At 40.8% G+C, this 17,775-nt stretch overlaps 1 protein-coding gene across 2 annotated transcripts in view; it reads left to right on the top strand.

The window, feature by feature from the left end:
* Bzw1 (basic leucine zipper and W2 domains 1) overlaps positions 1–16,733 on the top strand; it is an 18,295-nt gene extending 1,562 nt beyond the window's left edge. The window contains exons 3-12 of one of the 2 annotated variants that reach the window (XM_008833267.3): positions 4,968–5,144; positions 6,357–6,451; positions 8,370–8,435; positions 8,908–9,043; positions 10,028–10,137; positions 11,218–11,388; positions 12,200–12,346; positions 12,806–12,944; positions 13,595–13,717; positions 14,564–16,733. In XM_008833267.3, coding sequence (XP_008831489.1) covers positions 4,968–5,144; positions 6,357–6,451; positions 8,370–8,435; positions 8,908–9,043; positions 10,028–10,137; positions 11,218–11,388; positions 12,200–12,346; positions 12,806–12,944; positions 13,595–13,717; positions 14,564–14,595 — 1,196 coding nt within the window. In that variant the 3' untranslated portion in view covers positions 14,596–16,733. Of the gene's footprint in view, positions 1–4,967; positions 5,145–6,356; positions 6,452–8,369; positions 8,436–8,907; positions 9,044–10,027; positions 10,138–11,217; positions 11,389–12,199; positions 12,347–12,805; positions 12,945–13,594; positions 13,718–14,563 lie in introns of those variants that run through there. The other variant, XM_017798163.2, reaches the window with a different exon arrangement.
* Positions 16,734–17,775: the final 1,042 nt, after the last annotated feature.

Raw genomic sequence — 17,775 nt, 5'->3', positions numbered from 1 at the left:
CCCTCTTTTTTTTTTTTTTTGGACAGGGTCTCACTATGTAACCCTGGCTGACCTGGAAGTCACTATATAAACCAGGCTGGAGTTCCACCTTCCTCTGCCTCCCAAGTGCTGGGATTAAAGGCATGTGCCACCACGCCCAGCAAACCTTTACTTTTTAATGTCAGCATATTCTGATACTAGCTAGATTTTGTGGAGATGTGTGAAAAAGTGCTCATTGGTAGAGTACCTAGCATGCTCAAGGTCCCAAAGAAGACACATTGGGTCTTTTTTGGTTTTTTGAGACTGGGTCTTCTGTAGGCCCAACTGGCCTGGATCTCACCATGTAGATGAGGCTGACCACGGGGTCTACCTACCTCCCTAAGTGCAGAATTTCAGGTGTGAACTGCCATGGATCTCACCATGTAGATGAGGCTGACCACAGTCTACCTACCTCTCTAAGTGCAGAATTTCAGGTGTGAACTGGCATCCCTGGCATGGAACCTGGACTTTTAACTCCTTTTTTATATTAGTAGGTGCTGTCATGAATGCTAAATTAAGTAGAAGGCATTGCTAGTAACACAGAGAACACTTAAATGATATCCTTGAAGACATATTAGCCTGGCTGGAGTGGCAACACCTTTAATCCCAGCTTTCCTAAGACAGGCAGGCAGATCTCTCTGAGTTCCAGGCCAACTAGGGTTATATAATGAGACCCAGTCTCAAAAACAAAAAAAGAAAACATGTTGTTAACCTGATAATAAGTAGTTTGGAAGGAACAGAGAATGGTTTTAAATTGTTTTTTCTACCTTCATAGATTAAGATGCATATGGCATCTCATGTTCTCCTGTCATAGTCTGTCCGCTTGTAGTGGTAAAGCCGAAGTGTGATTTTATTTTAATCTTTATAGGTTTAGATTTAGCCAGTAAAATGTCCCAGGGAATAGAAGTTGTAAACTAAAGCAATTTGATAATAAAACAAAGTATGTATCTTCTGAGTGTTCAGGTTCCTGGTGACATAAGTGATATTAGCAAGTAACTTAGTGTTAACATCCAGGGGAGTGTCACTTCCCTAATTTAGATAAAGACATTGATTTTTGGTTAGTGGCACACACACCTATAATTTTAGCACTCAGAAGGCTGAGACAAGAGCATTAACAACCAGTAATTCCACCAGCCTGGGCTACTTTTTTTGGGGGGGTGAGGTTGAGACAGGGTATCCTGGTAGCCCCAGCTCGCCTGGAACTCTGTGTAGTCCATGCTAGCCTGAACTCAGAGATCTGCCTGCCTCTGCCTCCCAAGTGCTGGGACTAAAGGCGTGGACCACCAGGCCCTGTGATAGCCTCCTTTTTTTTTTTTAATTTTTGTTTTATATATGTATGGGTGTTTTGCCTGCTTGTGTGTATGACACATGTGTTTAGTGCCCATAGAAGCCAGAAGAGGGTGTCAGATCCCCTGGAACTAGAGTTAAAGACAGTTGTTAGTCACTATGTAGGTGCTGGGAACTGAACCTGTGTCCTTTATAAGAGCAGCCGGCATTCTAAACTGCTGAGGGATTTCTCCACTAGCCTACATTTTGAGACACCCTGTCTTGAACACACACATATACACACACGATTCATAACCTCCTGGTCCTGGATAGTGTGAACAATTATTACCTATATTTGCCTGGAACTAAGGGAGTTTCTGACAAACAGGACTCAAAACCGTAAAACCAGGGGAATCCCACACTTTTGTGGTGTGTGAAAATTGAGACAATATGTGACCTAAATTGACAAAACTATCAAAGGGCTAGAGGTGCAGAGCACTTGGCTATCATAGATGAGGCCCTGGATTCTATCCTCAGTACCACTACAAAACAAACCCAGTCATGGAGCTAGGTAATTCAGGAAAAGCTAAGTGGTTTTTGGTTGGTTGGTTTTTTGTCTGTCTAGCCCAGAACTCAGAGAGATCCACCTTCCTTTGCCTCCTGCGTGTTGGGGTTAAAGGGATACACCACTAGGCCCAGCAAAGCTAAGTGCTTTCCACTTTGTATTTAGTATTCACAGAAATTCATTCTTTTGTAAGAGACTGTAAACCTGGAACATGGACTACTCAAATGTACAGGGTTTGGTAGAGATCAGGATTGCAGTCAGGTAGTTTGACTCCAAGGTCCATGCTCTGAATTACTAGCCAGTATAGTCTCTTGGTTAGGTAATTTCTCTGAAAAAAATGGTAACAAGCCACAGCATGGTGGTGTGCCCCCCCCCCCCTTTTTTTTTTTTTTTTTTCAATCTTTTTTGAGACAGGGTTTCCCTGTAGCCCCAGCTGGCCTGGAACTTGGTATTTAGACCAGGCTGGCCTCACCCAGAGTTGGTGTACACCTTTAATCCCAGGACTTGGGGAGGCAGAGGCAAGGGGATCTCTGAATTCGAGGCCAGCCTTGTCTCCATAGTGAATCCAAAAAGAAAAGAAATACAAAGATCAACTCAGGCTGGAGAGATGGCTCAGCAGGTAAGAACACAGGCTGCTCTTGCAGAGGACCTGGGTTTGGTTCCTAGCAACCACGTGGCGGCTAACAACCATATAACTCCAGTCTAGGTGCTCTCTTCTGGCCCTGGCAGGCATTGTATGCACAAGTGCACTTAAATAAATGCTTGTAAAACATTGGTACACAAAAAACATTAAGCTGGCGAGGTGGCATGTGCCTTTAATCCCAGCACTCAGGAGACAGATAGGCAGATCTCTGTGAGATCCAGGCCATCCTGGTCTACATAGTGAGTTCTAGGCCAGCTGGGGCTACAGGGAGACCCAGTCTCAAAAAATTAAAAATTTTTTGAAAAGATAAACTTCCAAAGGTTGTTGTCAGGATAGGCCTGGCGTGATGGCTCAGTAGTTAAGAGCACTAACTGCTCTCGGAGAGGACCCAGGTTCTATTTCCAGCACCCACATGGTGACTAACAACTGTCCTTAACTCCAGTTCTAGGGACTCCAACACCCCTTCTGACCTCTGGGGGCCCTGCACAACCCTGGTGCACTTACATACAAGCAGACAATACACTGGTACACATAAAATGAATGATAATAAATAGGGACTGGAGAGATGACTCTGCAGTTAAGAGCACAACTGTTCTTACAGAGGACCCAGGTTCGATTCCCAGCACCAACATGGTGGCTGACAACTGTCCATAACTCCAGTTCTTCTAACCTCCATGAGCATTGCACAACACAGGTACACTTAAACACATCCAGGCAATATACACATAAAAATAATGGATAAATAATAATAAAATATTTAAGATTACCAGTTTTAAAGCAAAGTAGCTAGTATAGATTCTGCTAGATTTGGATGATCAATAAATATACCTTCCAGAGTTAATAAATGGCAAGTGAACAGTTAAACTGAAAAAGAAAAACTAAAATGTTATGGATACTTGAGAGAGGTCGGGGGGGGGGACAGCAAAAACTTAGTGGGGTGTAGGAATATACACATAAAATCTGGGAAGGGAGGTTGCTGAAGGCCAGCCTGAACTATGTAGCACACCCTTGTTTTAAAACACAACAGAGCTGGAGAGATGGCTCAGTGATAAAAAGCACCGACTGCTCTTGCAGAGGATTCCCAGCACCAACATGGCAGCTAATAACCCCTGTGGCTCCAGTTCCAGGGGGTTCTATGCCCTCTTCTGAGCTCCGCAGGCATTGTAAGCAGTGTACTCAACATTAAATAAAAAATTTTTTTATTTTTATTTTTTTTGTCTTTTTGAGACAAGGTCTCCCTGTAGCCCCAGCTCTCCTGGAACTCACTATGTAGACCAGGCTGGCCTTGAACTTGCAAAGATCTACCTGCCTCTGCCTCCCAAGTGCTGGGATTAAAGGCGTACGCCATCATGCCCGGCCTAAAAATAATAAATACTTTTTTTAAAAAAACAGGACTGGGAATTTAGTTTAGTTGGTAGAGTACTTGTCTAGCATGTACAGTACTCTGGGACCCATCCACAGACTCATACAAACAAGTAGTAAGCAGATACCTGTGGTCCCAACACTCAAGAAATGGAAACAGGTCATAGTGAATTTGAGGCCAGCCTGAAGTAAATTAAACTGTAGTCCCCGGTGGGTCGGGGAGGGGTGTAAAGAGATGTTTCAGCCAGTAAAGTGTTTGTAATGACAAGCATGAAGATCTCTTGAGTTCAATCCCCAACACTCCTGTAGTGGCTCATACCTGTAATCCCAGCGGCAGTGAGGCAGAAACAGGAAGATTCTTGGGACTTACCAGCCAAATCAGTAAGCCCTAGGTTCAGTGAGAGACCCTGTCTCAAAAATAAGGTGAATACAGTTTAGAAAGACACTTGATCATGATCTTCACCTCTATACATACGTGTGCATATGCACAAACATAAAAGTAGAAATAAAAATATTAAGACCAAGGGTAGGCTATAGCTCAGTGGTAGAGTGCTTACCTGCCATGCACCTCTGGTTCTGTCCTCAGTGACTCAAAGAAAGCGGCTGTAATCCCAGCCCTTGGGATTTTGAAGCCAGTCAGGTACCTATGACCCTGTCTCCGAAAAGGGGGCAGGAATTTTTTAAGCAGGAAGAAGAGCTTGAGTGCACATTTTCAGAGGAATAAAATGTAACATACAAAGAATAACAAAGTTTTGGGAAAACCAGGAGGCATTGATTAGGAAAGCATCCCAGGTAACAGTTTTCTCATGTCAGTGGGAGGGAAGCACTGGCATGTTTGGCTTGCTTAGGAGATGAGCTTGTAAAAGTGAAGAGTGTAGAGTTCTTGACCAGACTGTCCTGCTTTTAGTTTTCACAGGGCTCATCAATGTGTGCTTACCTTCTCTCTCCTGTCCTGTTCCAATTCCTGAGTGCTATACCTGTGTTTGCCTTTTTCCAGCTATTGAAATTAATGAAACTTGCTAACTGGGTTAACTTACTCAGCTTCATAAGATGATGGTTCGTGGTATTTTGATAAGCCTCTTGAAACTAAATGTTTGGGTTTTCCCCCCTCAGATGAAAAAGAGAGGTTTGACCCTACTCAGTTTCAAGACTGTATTATTCAAGGCTTAACTGAAACTGGTACCGATTTGGAAGCAGTAGCTAAGTTTCTTGATGCTTCTGGAGCAAAACTTGACTACCGCCGCTATGCAGAAACCCTCTTTGACATCTTGGTGGCCGGTGGAATGCTGGGTAAGTGCCTGAGTTTTTCAGCCTTGGTTTAGGGAAGTGTACTTACTATACAAAGATTATGGGAGAAGACAGAATGTGAGCTTTTGACAAACCTAACAAAATAGGATGGGTTCTGGTTATATTTTTTTGTTTCCATCACCTATAGGCTAGAAAGGTGAGAATTTTGAGATAAGATCAATCTCTGTAGCCCAGGCTAGGCTCCAGCTTGCCACAGCCCTCCTGACTCAGTGTCCCAAATGTTGCAATTACAAATGTGAGTTTATCACACCTGGCTTCAAGCAAACCTCTGTTTTTAAAAAAATATATTAAAGAAATTGGGGTGGGGGCTCTTTAGATGGTTTCCCTACATGTTCCTGGCCGAAAGGGAGTTCCCTATACAGACCAGGCTGGCCTCTGAATTGACTTAGAAAAAATTGACTGTGTTTTGGCCTGGTTTTGAGACAGTTTCATTATGTAGCCTTGGACGGCCTTGAACTTGATAATGTTGCTGAGACTGTTCCTAAACTTGATTTTCCTGTCTCTGCCTCCCAAGTGCTGGGATTAATAGGTATGGACCACCACAACAGACAAGACTTACTAACACAGTCTTACTGGTTTATACCCTTCACAGATTCTCCACACGCCAACCTCTTTTTGTTTGTTTGTTTTTGTTTTTGTTTTTGGTCTTTCTGAAACAGGATCTCCCTGTAGCCACAGCTGGCCTGAATTTTCTATGGAGACCAGGCTGGCCTCAACTCACAGAGATCGTCTGCCTCCTGAGTGCTGAGATTAAAGGCAAATCTCTGTGGGTTCCAGGCTAGCTGGAGTCATAGGGATACCCTGTCTCAAAAAAGACCCCCCCTCCCCACCAAATAAATAAAAATAGACAAATGGTTTTAATTCACTTTGTTTCTTTTAGTACATATTTGTGTGTTTTATTTTGTGTGCATGTGTATGTGTGTGGGTATGCAGTGCACTTGTGGGGGAGGTCAGGACACTTGGTAGGTGTCCATTCTTCTACCTGAGTCTCTTGTGGGGAGGTGGTGGGGGTGAGCAGACTTGCTTGAACTGGTTGTATGTAAACTTTTCTACCTTATTTGTACATAATGAGCCATCTAACCATTTGAATTTATGTTACCATTTTATATTGAAAATCTTTATTAGGAAATAGACTGAAATGGTTGCCCATTTAAGATGAAGATCACTGCAAATTTATTGTAAAATATTCCTTAGCCCCAGGTGGTACACTGGCAGATGACATGATGCGGACAGATGTCTGTGTGTTTGCAGCACAAGAAGACCTAGAGACCATGCAAGCATTTGCTCAGGTAAGTGAAAACATTTTCATTTAGCTACCATCTGTCTAGATGTTTAAGGGACATTCTGCTTTTAAACGGTTGCAGGTAGAAGGTTGAATTTGGGGGCTGGTGACATGGATGGAGCACTGGCTGCTTTTATAGAGAGAACCTGGGTTTGGTTCCCAGCACCCACATGGATCTGACACCCTCTTCTGGCCTCCCTGGGTATTTCATGGCATAGATACACTTACATACATGGAGGTAATACACTTTCATACACATAAAACAAAATATTTTTTAAAAAACACCATTTTCATTGGGCATGGTGGCGCACCCCTTTAATGCCAGCACTCAGGAGGCAGAGGCAGGCAGATCCCTCTGAGTTCAAGGCCAACCTGGTCTACATAGTGAGTTCCAGGACAGCTGGGGCTACAGGGTCTCAAAAAAAAACAAACAACAATTTTCAAAAAAAGTTGAATTTGATTTTGTTTTTAAAAGATACAGTTCTTGGTATAGTATGATAGATTAGAAAATTGACATGTGTTAAGGAGAATAAAGTAGAAAGTAGATTAGCTCTCCTTTGTTTAAAGATTTTTGAGGCTAGAGAGATGGCTCAACGGTTAAGAACACTGGTGGTTCATACAGAAGACCTGGGTTCAAATCCCGGCACCCACGTGGCAGCTAACAAGTGTCCGTAGCTCCAGTTCCAGGGATCCAAGAGCCTCTTCTGTTCTCCATGGGCATTGCACAACACAGGCGCACTCACCTACATGTAGGCAATACACTCATACACATAAAATAAAAATAATAAATAAAATTAAAAAAAAAATTTTTAAAGATTTTGTTTAAAATTATGTATGAGTACAGGTGCCCTTGGAAGCCTGAGGCACTGAATCTCACGGACAGTAGTGACCCACCCAACATTGGTGCTGGGAACTAAACTTGGGTGCTTGATCCCAGCACTTGGGAGGCATGAAGATCAGGAGTTCAAGGTCAACCTCAGTTATATAGTATATAAGTTCAGAGCCAGCCTGGGCTACATGAGAGCCTGTCTTCAATGTCCCCCACCCCCACATACATATAATATATGCACAGCTGAATATGGTGGATCATGCTTATATTCCCAACACTCAGGAGGTTTAGGCAAGAAAATTTGCAAATTTGAGGCTGACCTAGGCTGCATATAGGAAAACTGTCACCCAGAAAAAGGGTAAGCTGATTAGAAAATAGAAAAATCCATTCCCTATTGTGATATCCATAGTTGAACCATTCTGTGTGTACATTCTTCTATTTATGAGTTAGCAGCAAGTGAACTTATTAAGACCTTACTTAAAGATTTCGTACTTTTTTTTTTTTTTTTTTAATCTTTTTAAGACAGGCTCACCCTGTAGGTCCAGCTAGGCTAGAACTCTGTGTAAACCAGGCTGGCCTTGAACTCAGAGATCCACCTGCCTCTGCCTCCTGAGTGCTGGGATTAAACGTATACGCCACAACACCTGGCAATTTCATACATTCTTTTAATTTTTAAAATAGTATTTATCCTGTTTTGCTTGCATATAATTGTACCACATATATGCAGTGCCACCTGATGCAAAAAAAGGGTGTCCGATCCCTGGAACTGAAGTTAGGAATAGTTGTTAGCTGCCATGTGGGTACAGAGAATTGAACTTGGGTCCTCTGCCATAACAGCCAGTGCTTTTAACCACTAAATCATGTCTCCAACCCTCATACATTTACTTTGTTTGGTTGTTTGTGATGGGGCCTTACTTTGGCCGAGGCTGGCCTGAAACTCACTTTGAAGCCCAGCCTAGACTTGAATTCATGGCAGTCTTTGTTTAATACAGTAATGACAAATAGCTAGGAAAATGTTAATAGTATTGATGTGTTTTAGGGTGCCTAGTGGAAATTTTCCATTTCTGTTCTAGAATGACTTTTATTTTCTTCATAGGTTTTTAACAAGTTAATCAGGCGCTACAAATACCTGGAGAAAGGTTTTGAAGATGAAGTTAAAAAGGTATGAAGAAGAGTTGGGGTGTAGCTCAGTTATGGAGCATATGCTTAGCACACACAAGCCCCTTAGATACTTAAGTAACTTGACTGTCACTGAAATAGCATTTGGGGGTATATCAATTAGTTTGCTAGCAGGGCTAAATATCTATAGATTGTTCAGAATATGGAGGATAAAAGATTAGAGCTCAAACCACTGAATAAGAAATTACTTTTATTTGAATCTTAATAGCATATATTTCATAAATGGATGCAGCAGCAAAAAAAACCTAACAATATTCATTGACTATCAGGCTCTGATCTAATTACAGTGCACATAATGTTCATTTTATATGTGATGAAACAAAGGCACAGAGATTGAGTAGTTTGCCTATAAGCATTCAGCTAATCTGTCTTACCAGGATATAAACTTGAATGGTTTATGGCTGTAAATGCCTCAGAGCTGACCTTTTTAACCCTTTAACTATTTACTTTTACAGTTGCTGCTGTTCTTAAAAGGTTTTTCAGAGTCGGAGAGGAACAAGCTCGCTATGTTGACTGGGGTTCTTCTGGCTAATGGAACACTTAATGCATCCATTCTTAATAGTCTTTATAATGAGAATTTGGTTAAAGAAGGTAATTTTGCTTTTATAAAAGATAGTTTGAATGTTGATAAAGAGCATGGTTTGCTGCTCTTCATACATGTGACTTAGTTTGTGGGGAAGGGTTGTGCGGGGGGTGTGCACTTAGGGAGGTCAGAGGTCAGGTAGCCTGTGTCTGCCTCCCTAATGCTGGGATTGTAAGTACACTACTGTGCCTGGCTCATTGTTTTTAACATGAGCTCTAAAGATCAAATGCATTTTGTTAACACTTGCAAGGCAAGCATTTTACCAACTTTGGTGTCTCTCCAGCTTCCTATGGTCCTTTAAAGTACAACAGATATCCAGAGTTGAAACAAAATAATGATTTTTTTTTTTTTTTTTTTTATGTGTATGGGTATATTGCCTGCATGTAGGTAAGTGCACCTGTTTCGTGCAGTGCCCAAGGAGGTCAGAAGAGGCTGTCAGATCCCCTGGGACTGGAGTTACACTTGTTAGCTACCATGTGCTGGGGTTCAAACCCGGGTCTTTGGCAAGAACAACCAGTGTTCTTAACCACTGAGCCATCTCTCCAGCCCCAAAACAAAATATGATTTTATATATACTACATAAAAGAAGTCCTGTAGGAAAGAGACTCATGTCAGTTGAGCATCTTCAGTAGAGAAGATAACATTAGAGAAAATGTCAGACTTGAACGGATCCTCGGTTCCTTGGTGTGGCTTCAATGTTCTATTGGGGGAGGGGGATATTTCTCATGTAGCCCCATGGTGGCCTTGAACTGAATTTGTAGTTAGTAATGATGACCAGTTGTATACTTAGAGCTGTTGAGAATTTAAGGTCCCTTTAAACTTGCTCTCAGTGAAAACCCTCTTAAGTTTTTATTGACTGTGGACCAATAATTGACAACTAGTGAAGGACAAGAGTCAAATAGTAACAGATTCAGAGGAAAGTGGGGGTTTCACTTTAGAAGGAATCCAGGAAGGTTCTTCTGTAGGTAAGCTGTTTTTTCCCTCTTTGACAGGAGTTTCAGCAGCTTTTGCTGTAAAGCTTTTTAAATCATGGATAAATGAAAAAGATATCAACGCAGTCGCTGCAAGTCTTCGGAAAGTGAGCATGGATAACAGACTGATGGTGTGTGGCATTTCTTTCCATTCCTGCCTACCCTTAAGATAATAGAATGAGCCAGGCATGGTGGCCCATGCCTTTAACCCCGCACCTTGGGAGGCAGAGGCAGGTGGATCTCTGAGTTCAAGGCCAGTCTGGTCTACATAGTTCCAGGCCAGCCAGGGCTACAGGGAGACCCTGTCTCAAAAAGACCAAAACAAAAAAGGTAATAGAATGAGGAAAACTTCTCATTTTGGTGGGTTTTTTAAAAATATTTTTTATTGAATTTCTGTGTTTCATACACAACATCTTTATCATCTTTATACCCCTGTCCCATAGCCCCACCATTGGATTTTATGCATTCTGACATATTAAGGCCTAGCAAATCAAGTTAGTATCCCCTGACATCCTTCAGTGCATGATCATCCACTGGGGACAAATCAGCCTATCTAGAGTCACCCTCTTAAAGAATATGAGATCTTCCTCACCCAGCAGTAATCAGTTGCCCAATAGTTCTTCAGCTAAGATTAGGGCCTGCTGCCCATTTCCACTGTTCTGTGCTGGGTTTTTGCTTGTGTTTGCATGGATCTTGTGTGTGCTGTCACCATTGTTGTAAGTTCATATGCGCAAGGTCCCAGGAGCCTATAAAACCTCTGTATCCATGTGGTTATGCACCTCCTCCCTGGCACTTAAAATCTTTCTGCAACCTCTTCCACAATGATCCCTGAACCCTGGGTGGGTGAAGTTTAATATGGGAGTCCTGTCCAAGGACCCAAACTCTGCAGGCTCTTATTCTCTACACTTTGGCCATTTGTGATTCTTTGTGTTCATTGCCCTCTGTTGCATGAGGGAGCTTTGTTGATGAGAGTTAGAAGATGCATTACTAGGCTCTCTACCCCTTGTTTCACTAGATTCTGTAAGCCTCAGGTATAGAGGTTCCATTGTAGATGTGTCACCTAGGGTTGGGCACTTCAGACATTTAGTCTCTGTGTGTGACCTGTTGTGGAACCTGCTGCGAAAAAACTTCGCATTTTTTAATCTGAAAAAAAAAAGTGTTTTTCTTTATTTTGTTTAAAGGCTGCTTAACAGATTAAATTCTCCTTTCAGGAACTTTTTCCTGCCAATAAACAAAGTGTTGAACACTTTACTAAGTATTTCACAGAGGCAGGCTTGAAAGAACTTTCAGAGTATGTCCGCAATCAGCAGACCATAGGAGCTCGGAAGGAGCTCCAGAAGGAACTTCAGGAACAGATGTCCCGTGGTGATCCATTTAAGGATGTAAGCTATTTGTGTTTAAACCACCTTTTTACGACTAAATTTCTTATGTAGACATTTTCATTCATTTGAGGAGACACCTCAAAGTATTTCACCAGAGTGAACCTAGATTAATAATAGTTACAGAATGTTGTGATTTTTTTTTTTTTTTTTGGAGGCAGGGACTCCCTATAGCCCCAGATGGCCTGCGTCCTCAGTGCTGGGATTAAAGGCGCTTGCCACCATCCATAACTCCTGTTCCAAGGGATCCAGTGCCTTCTGACCTCCATGGGCATTCCACAACACAGATGCATTTACGTGCAGACGATACATGCATACACAAAATAACATTTTTAAATGTAGTAAATAACATTTTTTAAAATACTGGGTATGGTGGTGCTCACCCTTAATCCTAACAGGGCAGGCCAATCTCTGAGACCAGCCTGGTCTTCCAGGCCACTACTTAGTGCTACAGGGAGACTCTGCCCTCAAAAATTAAACAGAACACTTATTTTGTGTAGTTGGTGGGTAGAATGTGCACGCAGAGGTCAGAGAACTAACCTTGGAGTTGGCTCTCCTCCATGTGGGTCCCAGGAAGCTAACTCAGATTGTCAAGCTGCTTGAGTCAGTATGTCTATAAAGTAGATTGAAACTCAGGGCCCTGTTGCATTGTAAAGGTTTTCTGTTTGTATGTGGTACACATGGAATTTGCTGCCAGTTTCATGGAAAGGTATTTTTATGCTTTTCTGAAGTACCTAAGTTTGATGTGTGAAATATATTTGTGTTAAAATTGGCTTACTTAAAATGTTTTTACTAAGTTTGGGTGGTTTTGCAGATAATTTTATACGTCAAAGAGGAAATGAAAAAAAACAACATCCCAGAACCAGTTGTCATTGGGATAGTCTGGTCAAGTGTAATGAGCACTGTGGAATGGAACAAAAAAGAAGAGCTTGTAGCAGAGCAAGCCATCAAGCACTTGAAGGTATTGGAATTGTGCCTTGACAAAACAAACTGTTCTACTTGTAAGTGGGCCGTCAGTGGACTTTTTCTAAGGATTTACCACATCCTGTGGTTCCTAGGGATGACCCACCAGTAAGCAGACATAATACATACAGCATTGATGATAACTATAAGGTTAGCTTGGGCATTTTTGGTTCACAAGTTAATGATTTGATACTTCTGAGGGAGTGTTTGAAAATGGGGAGGTTTTTTTTTCTTACCCCACTGAAATACTAGTATTGTTCCACAGTTACCTGAAATACTTAACTGGAATTAGATGCTTAGTAGATTTTTCTGCTTTACTATTTTTTGTTCTTAATTTCCAATAAACAGATTATAATTCACAGTGGTGGTAAAAGGTGAGTTATGTTCTGTATTGTAAGAATTTTGTAACATGATCATTATAATGAATGAGTAAATGTTTTTTCTTTCTTTTTAAAAGCAATACAGCCCTTTACTTGCTGCCTTTACTACTCAAGGTCAGTCTGAACTGACTCTGTTACTGAAGATTCAGGAGTATTGCTATGACAATATTCATTTCATGAAAGCCTTCCAGAAAATAGTGGTGCTTTTTTATAAAGGTAATATAAATCTTAAGTTTTATGAGTTTTACTGAAAAATCCTTAACTACTCAAAATAACAAGAGTCTGAACATCAGCTCCTTGTGTTCACAAGATTAAATCATCTCTGGTTAAATTGGGTGCTTTTTAATACATTGTGGCCAAAACCTCTCTTAAACCCTTTATTAGTATGCTGGATATCTTCATTCGTCAACTCGACATACCTGGGTAGAAAGAACCTCAACTGGAGACTTTGTTCTATCAGACTGGCCTGTGGGCATGTCTGTGAGACATTTTCTTGACTGATACAGGAGGGCCCAGCTCACTGTTAGTTGATACCAGCCCCAGGCAGGTGGTTTTGGGTTGTATAAGAAGACTGGCTGAGCACAGTCCAGAGTAGCAAACCAGTAGTAAGCAGCTGTCCTCCATGGTGTGTTAATGGACTGGAAAGATGGCTCAGCAGTTAAGAGCACTGAATGCTCTTGCAGAGGACCCAGGTTTGATTTCCAGCACCCACACTTCAGGGGAACCTGAAGTTCTGGTCTGACCTTCATGGGCATTGCACAACATGGGTGCACTTACATACATGTAGGCAGTACACTCATACACTTAAAATTTTAAAGTATATTAAAACTGCCCTAATGTAATTAATGATACGACATTCTCCGTAGCTGAGGTCCTGAGTGAAGAGCCCATTCTGAAGTGGTATAAAGATGCACACGTTGCAAAGGGGAAAAGTGTCTTCCTTGAGCAAATGAAGAAATTTGTAGAATGGCTCAAAAATGCTGAAGAAGGTAAGTCTTTGCTAATGCGTAGTTTGTTTAGGAACTAAGTTGTAGGATTTTGTATTTTGTCTTTTGAGACAGTTTTACTATATAACACTGGCGAGCCTTGAACTTGTGGCAATTCTTTTGCCTCTGTCTCCCAAGTGCTGGGTTTACAAGCATGGGTCGTATACTAGAAATTGGTTTTAATATGGCCATAATATATCTCCATACAAGCCACATTGTATCTGGAGATACATTTCTTACTCATTTAAGCAAGGAGGGGAAAAAGTAGACCTAATTATTACAGTAGTTTAGATTTTATTTTTTGTGTATTGCTTGCCATGTATCTTAAGAGCACCTATATTGCACAATGCCTGCAAAGGTCAGAAGAGGTTGTGGGATTCCCCTGGAACTGGAGTTACAGACAGTTGTTAGCAGCCATGTGGATGCTGAGAATCAAATCCAGGGTCGTCTGCAAGACCTGTCTAAGTGCTGAGCCATCTGTTCAGCCCCTTTTACTGCATTTTTCGTATGTTTATATGTGCTTGCACATTACATGCTACACATGTGGAGGACAACTTGGAGTCTGTTCTCTCCTTTTATCATGTGAGTTCTGGAGATCAAACTCAGATTGTCAGGTTTGGCAATTTACCTACTGATCCGCATCCTCCTGGCCCCATTGCAATGTTTTAATAATATTACACTAAACATTAGTAGGGAAATTGAGTTTTGGGGGGATACGGTAGTAAATACATGCATGCTGCTTCTCACTTTAGTAGATGTTAATCAAATTGTTCCCATGGTTAGAACATTTCAGAGTAATAGAGTTTGGACTTGAAATAAAATGCTTGACTGCTACTTCCTCTTTTTTAGAATCTGAGTCTGAAGCTGAAGAAGGTGACTGAATTTTGAAACAACATCCTCAGTAAAGCAAACAGGAGTTGTAGATAATATGTCATGTCTCATGTGTCCTGGTTCTTACATCTTCCTACCTCCCTATATCAAGCATGATATAAGGGCTTTCATGGCAAATTTTATTTTAACTTGTTTCTATGGTTACTGGAAATGTTGGGTTTAGTTTCTACAACCATGTTTTAAGTAGCTACAGGAGCTGTAGAGTCAAATCTAATGTTGCATTAGTTTTTTCAGTTATTTTCTACCTCCTGTATTTTCTACTGTAATGTAATTTAAGGCCTTCCACAATGAACAGTTTACTTTATTCCCTGGGTTTTCTATATAAAGTTTTCAAAATATGATTTGGTTAAAAAATAATTTGTTATGAAAATTCTGTTTGCAAATTAAACTGTAAAAGTATCCAAAGTCTCAAAAGGCAGTGATTTGTTTGGATAATTTAGTATGTCCAGAGCCCTGTTCATCAATGAAAATCTCTTAGGTAATAATTGAATTCATAACATGAATCCTGCTTATTTTTAACCCCAGGTGGTGGTTGCTCTTTGGGTTTTATCCTTAGTAAAGCCATGGGGAACAAACGAGTTTGAGAAATCTTATGTGGCAGAGGTAGTAGGGACAAGGAGGTTGGGCTTTTTCCTAGAGACTTCCGCATTCCTTTTGTATCTTTACAGGTGAAACAAATACTGTTTCATACAAGCGTTTTGGTTTTGGTTTGTTTTTGTTTGTTTTTTTCTGAGTGCCCTTAGACTGTTAGAGGAGAGGGTTACTTAACAGAGTGTTGGTAAAAGGACTCATGCTCTAACCCAAAAAGATGGTTGGAAATATTGAGGCTGAGCATGTTCTAACCAGGGACCTAACCCTGACTTATTCCTAATGCGAGGAGTGAGGTGTAATGCTAACCATCCCTGCTGGTTGTCTGTCTTCATTCCAGCAGCATTGAGCAGCGAAGGACTCAAGCACCTGGATCAGCATACCCTGGTTGCCATTTTTTAATTGCCATGAGTCAAGTATTTCTTTGAAGTCTTCAATGGCTGCCTTTTTTGTCACTTTTTTTTTTTAATCCATTTGTAGTTAATAGTGGGAAATGTAGCTGTGGTTTGGGGTAGAAAGGCTTGTTAAAAGTGAACATTTTGAAATTTTTTTAATTGGTGAAAGGAAATGGCCTAGAATAATGCTGCCAGACAGTGGAAATTGCCCATTTTGAAGGTGCCATTCTTAGAAGCCAAGAATTTGCTATTTAAAAGTTATCTTGAGAATAACATGTAATATAATTTGAAATAAAGATAAGAGCATTAGAACTGAAAACATTGTTGGGTGGGGTGAATTTGTTAAATGAATAACTTTGATAAAGTTTTATGCACAGGCAAAATGTATTCACTAAATTTCTGTGTAGTGATCTACTTTTCCTTTGTAATTTGTAGCCCTCAAGACTTTTTTTTTAAATAAAGTCCATCCTTACACTTAGGTTTTATAGATCAGTCTTTTTTTTTTCCCCATAAGCTCACTTAACACCCAATGCTGTGCTGTATGTTCTGTGTTCAGATGTCTTTACTATGTAAGCATTAAACAATAATTTCTCCTTTCATCCTTAAAACTATCAAATTGTAAACACCTACACCAAATTATGATGTAGCTGAAACTACATTGACATTTCTACAGCCAAATCATTGCATGTTACTGCCATACAAAGTGTACCCTATCTTATTATATACTGTGTATAGTAAAGAGTGTGTAGTCTTCCAGAACTACATTATGATCTTTGATCATGGGTTTTTTCTTTGATAATGACACAGTAGTGTTTACTTAAAATAGTAAGTGGGTAAGGCACCTTACAAGTAAAATGTAAAGAAAAGGAATGCTTTATAAAATAAAATTGCCAGTGCCAACATAATGGCTCCAAATATGTAATTACTGATGCAGATGTGAAAACTGTAATTATGATTGGGTGACTGTCTAGTCTCTCCTGATTTGGGTGTCCATTTCATAGGCTTAATCCCTTGGATGTTCTGTGTTTAGAGCTGATCATAAATTTCCCCATACTCTGGGAATATTGTCTTAGAGATATCTATTCTGTTCTTATAAAAAAAAAAAAACCTCCAGATACCAAAAATGCCACATAATACTATATATAGCATTATGATGGTGGTGAGGGGAAATGCATGTGAGCAAGAGATTAACATAACAGTGTTAAAGCTTTTTTCCATTATCAATACCCCTCAGAAACCTTTTTTCCCTAAACCTTAGTACCCCAATAAATTTTAATACACTATTGATGTACTGTGTCTTTGCTTTATACATAAGGTTTTTAATCCCTTGGGAGTGAAATTGTTGAGAACTTGTGCTCTTACTAAAGCAGAAAGAGATTTAAACTTGTTTTGGGGTTTTGAGACATTGTCCCACTATGTAACCCTGGGCTGGCCTGGAACTGGCCGCCTGTCTCTTGAGTACTGAGATTAAAGAAGACTTGCCTATCAAGGTCACTGGAAAAGTCATTTTTTTTTTTTTTTTTTTTTTTTTTTTTTTTTTTTTTTTTTTTTTTTTGGTATTGGGGCTTGAACTCAGGGTCTTGGAAATTCCAAGCAAGTGGCTCTACTGCTGAGACATTTTGAAATGGTCTCGCTGAGGTACTCAGGGTGACCTTGAGCTCACTCTGTAGCCCAGGTAGACCTTAAACCCATGATTCTTGTGTATCTACCTGAATAGTTGCAATAAGCCTGTAATGGACCATTCATGTTCTGCGAATCAACCATGTGCTTTGTAATTTAACTGGCCATAGGTACTAGGCAAGGCAGTGGGCCTTAGCAGGTTCTTAAAGTTGGAAATAGTGGCTCACACATGTAATCCTAGCCACTCGGAAACAGGATTGCTACAAGTTTTAGGCAGCCTGGGCCATAGAGACCCTGTTTTGTTTTGTTTTGATCTTTTTTTGAGACAGGGTCTCCCTGTAGCCCCAGCTGGCCTGGAACTGACTATGTAGACCAGGCTGGCCTAGAACTCACAAAGATCACCTGCCTCTGCTGGGATTAAAGGCGTGTGCCACCATGCCAGCCCCTGTTTGGTTTTTTGGGTTTTTTTGGTGTTTTTGAGATGGGGTCTTCTGGTAGCCCCAACTGTCCTGGAACTTACTATGTAGACCAGACTGGCCTCACAGAGATCCGCCTGCCTCTGCCTCC

This window comes from Nannospalax galili, unplaced genomic scaffold (assembly GCF_000622305.1).
Source record: "Nannospalax galili isolate Female #2095 unplaced genomic scaffold, S.galili_v1.0 scaffold610, whole genome shotgun sequence".
NCBI classification, from domain to species: domain Eukaryota; kingdom Metazoa; phylum Chordata; class Mammalia; order Rodentia; family Spalacidae; genus Nannospalax; species Nannospalax galili.
This window is presented reverse-complemented; position numbering and strand designations above follow the sequence as displayed.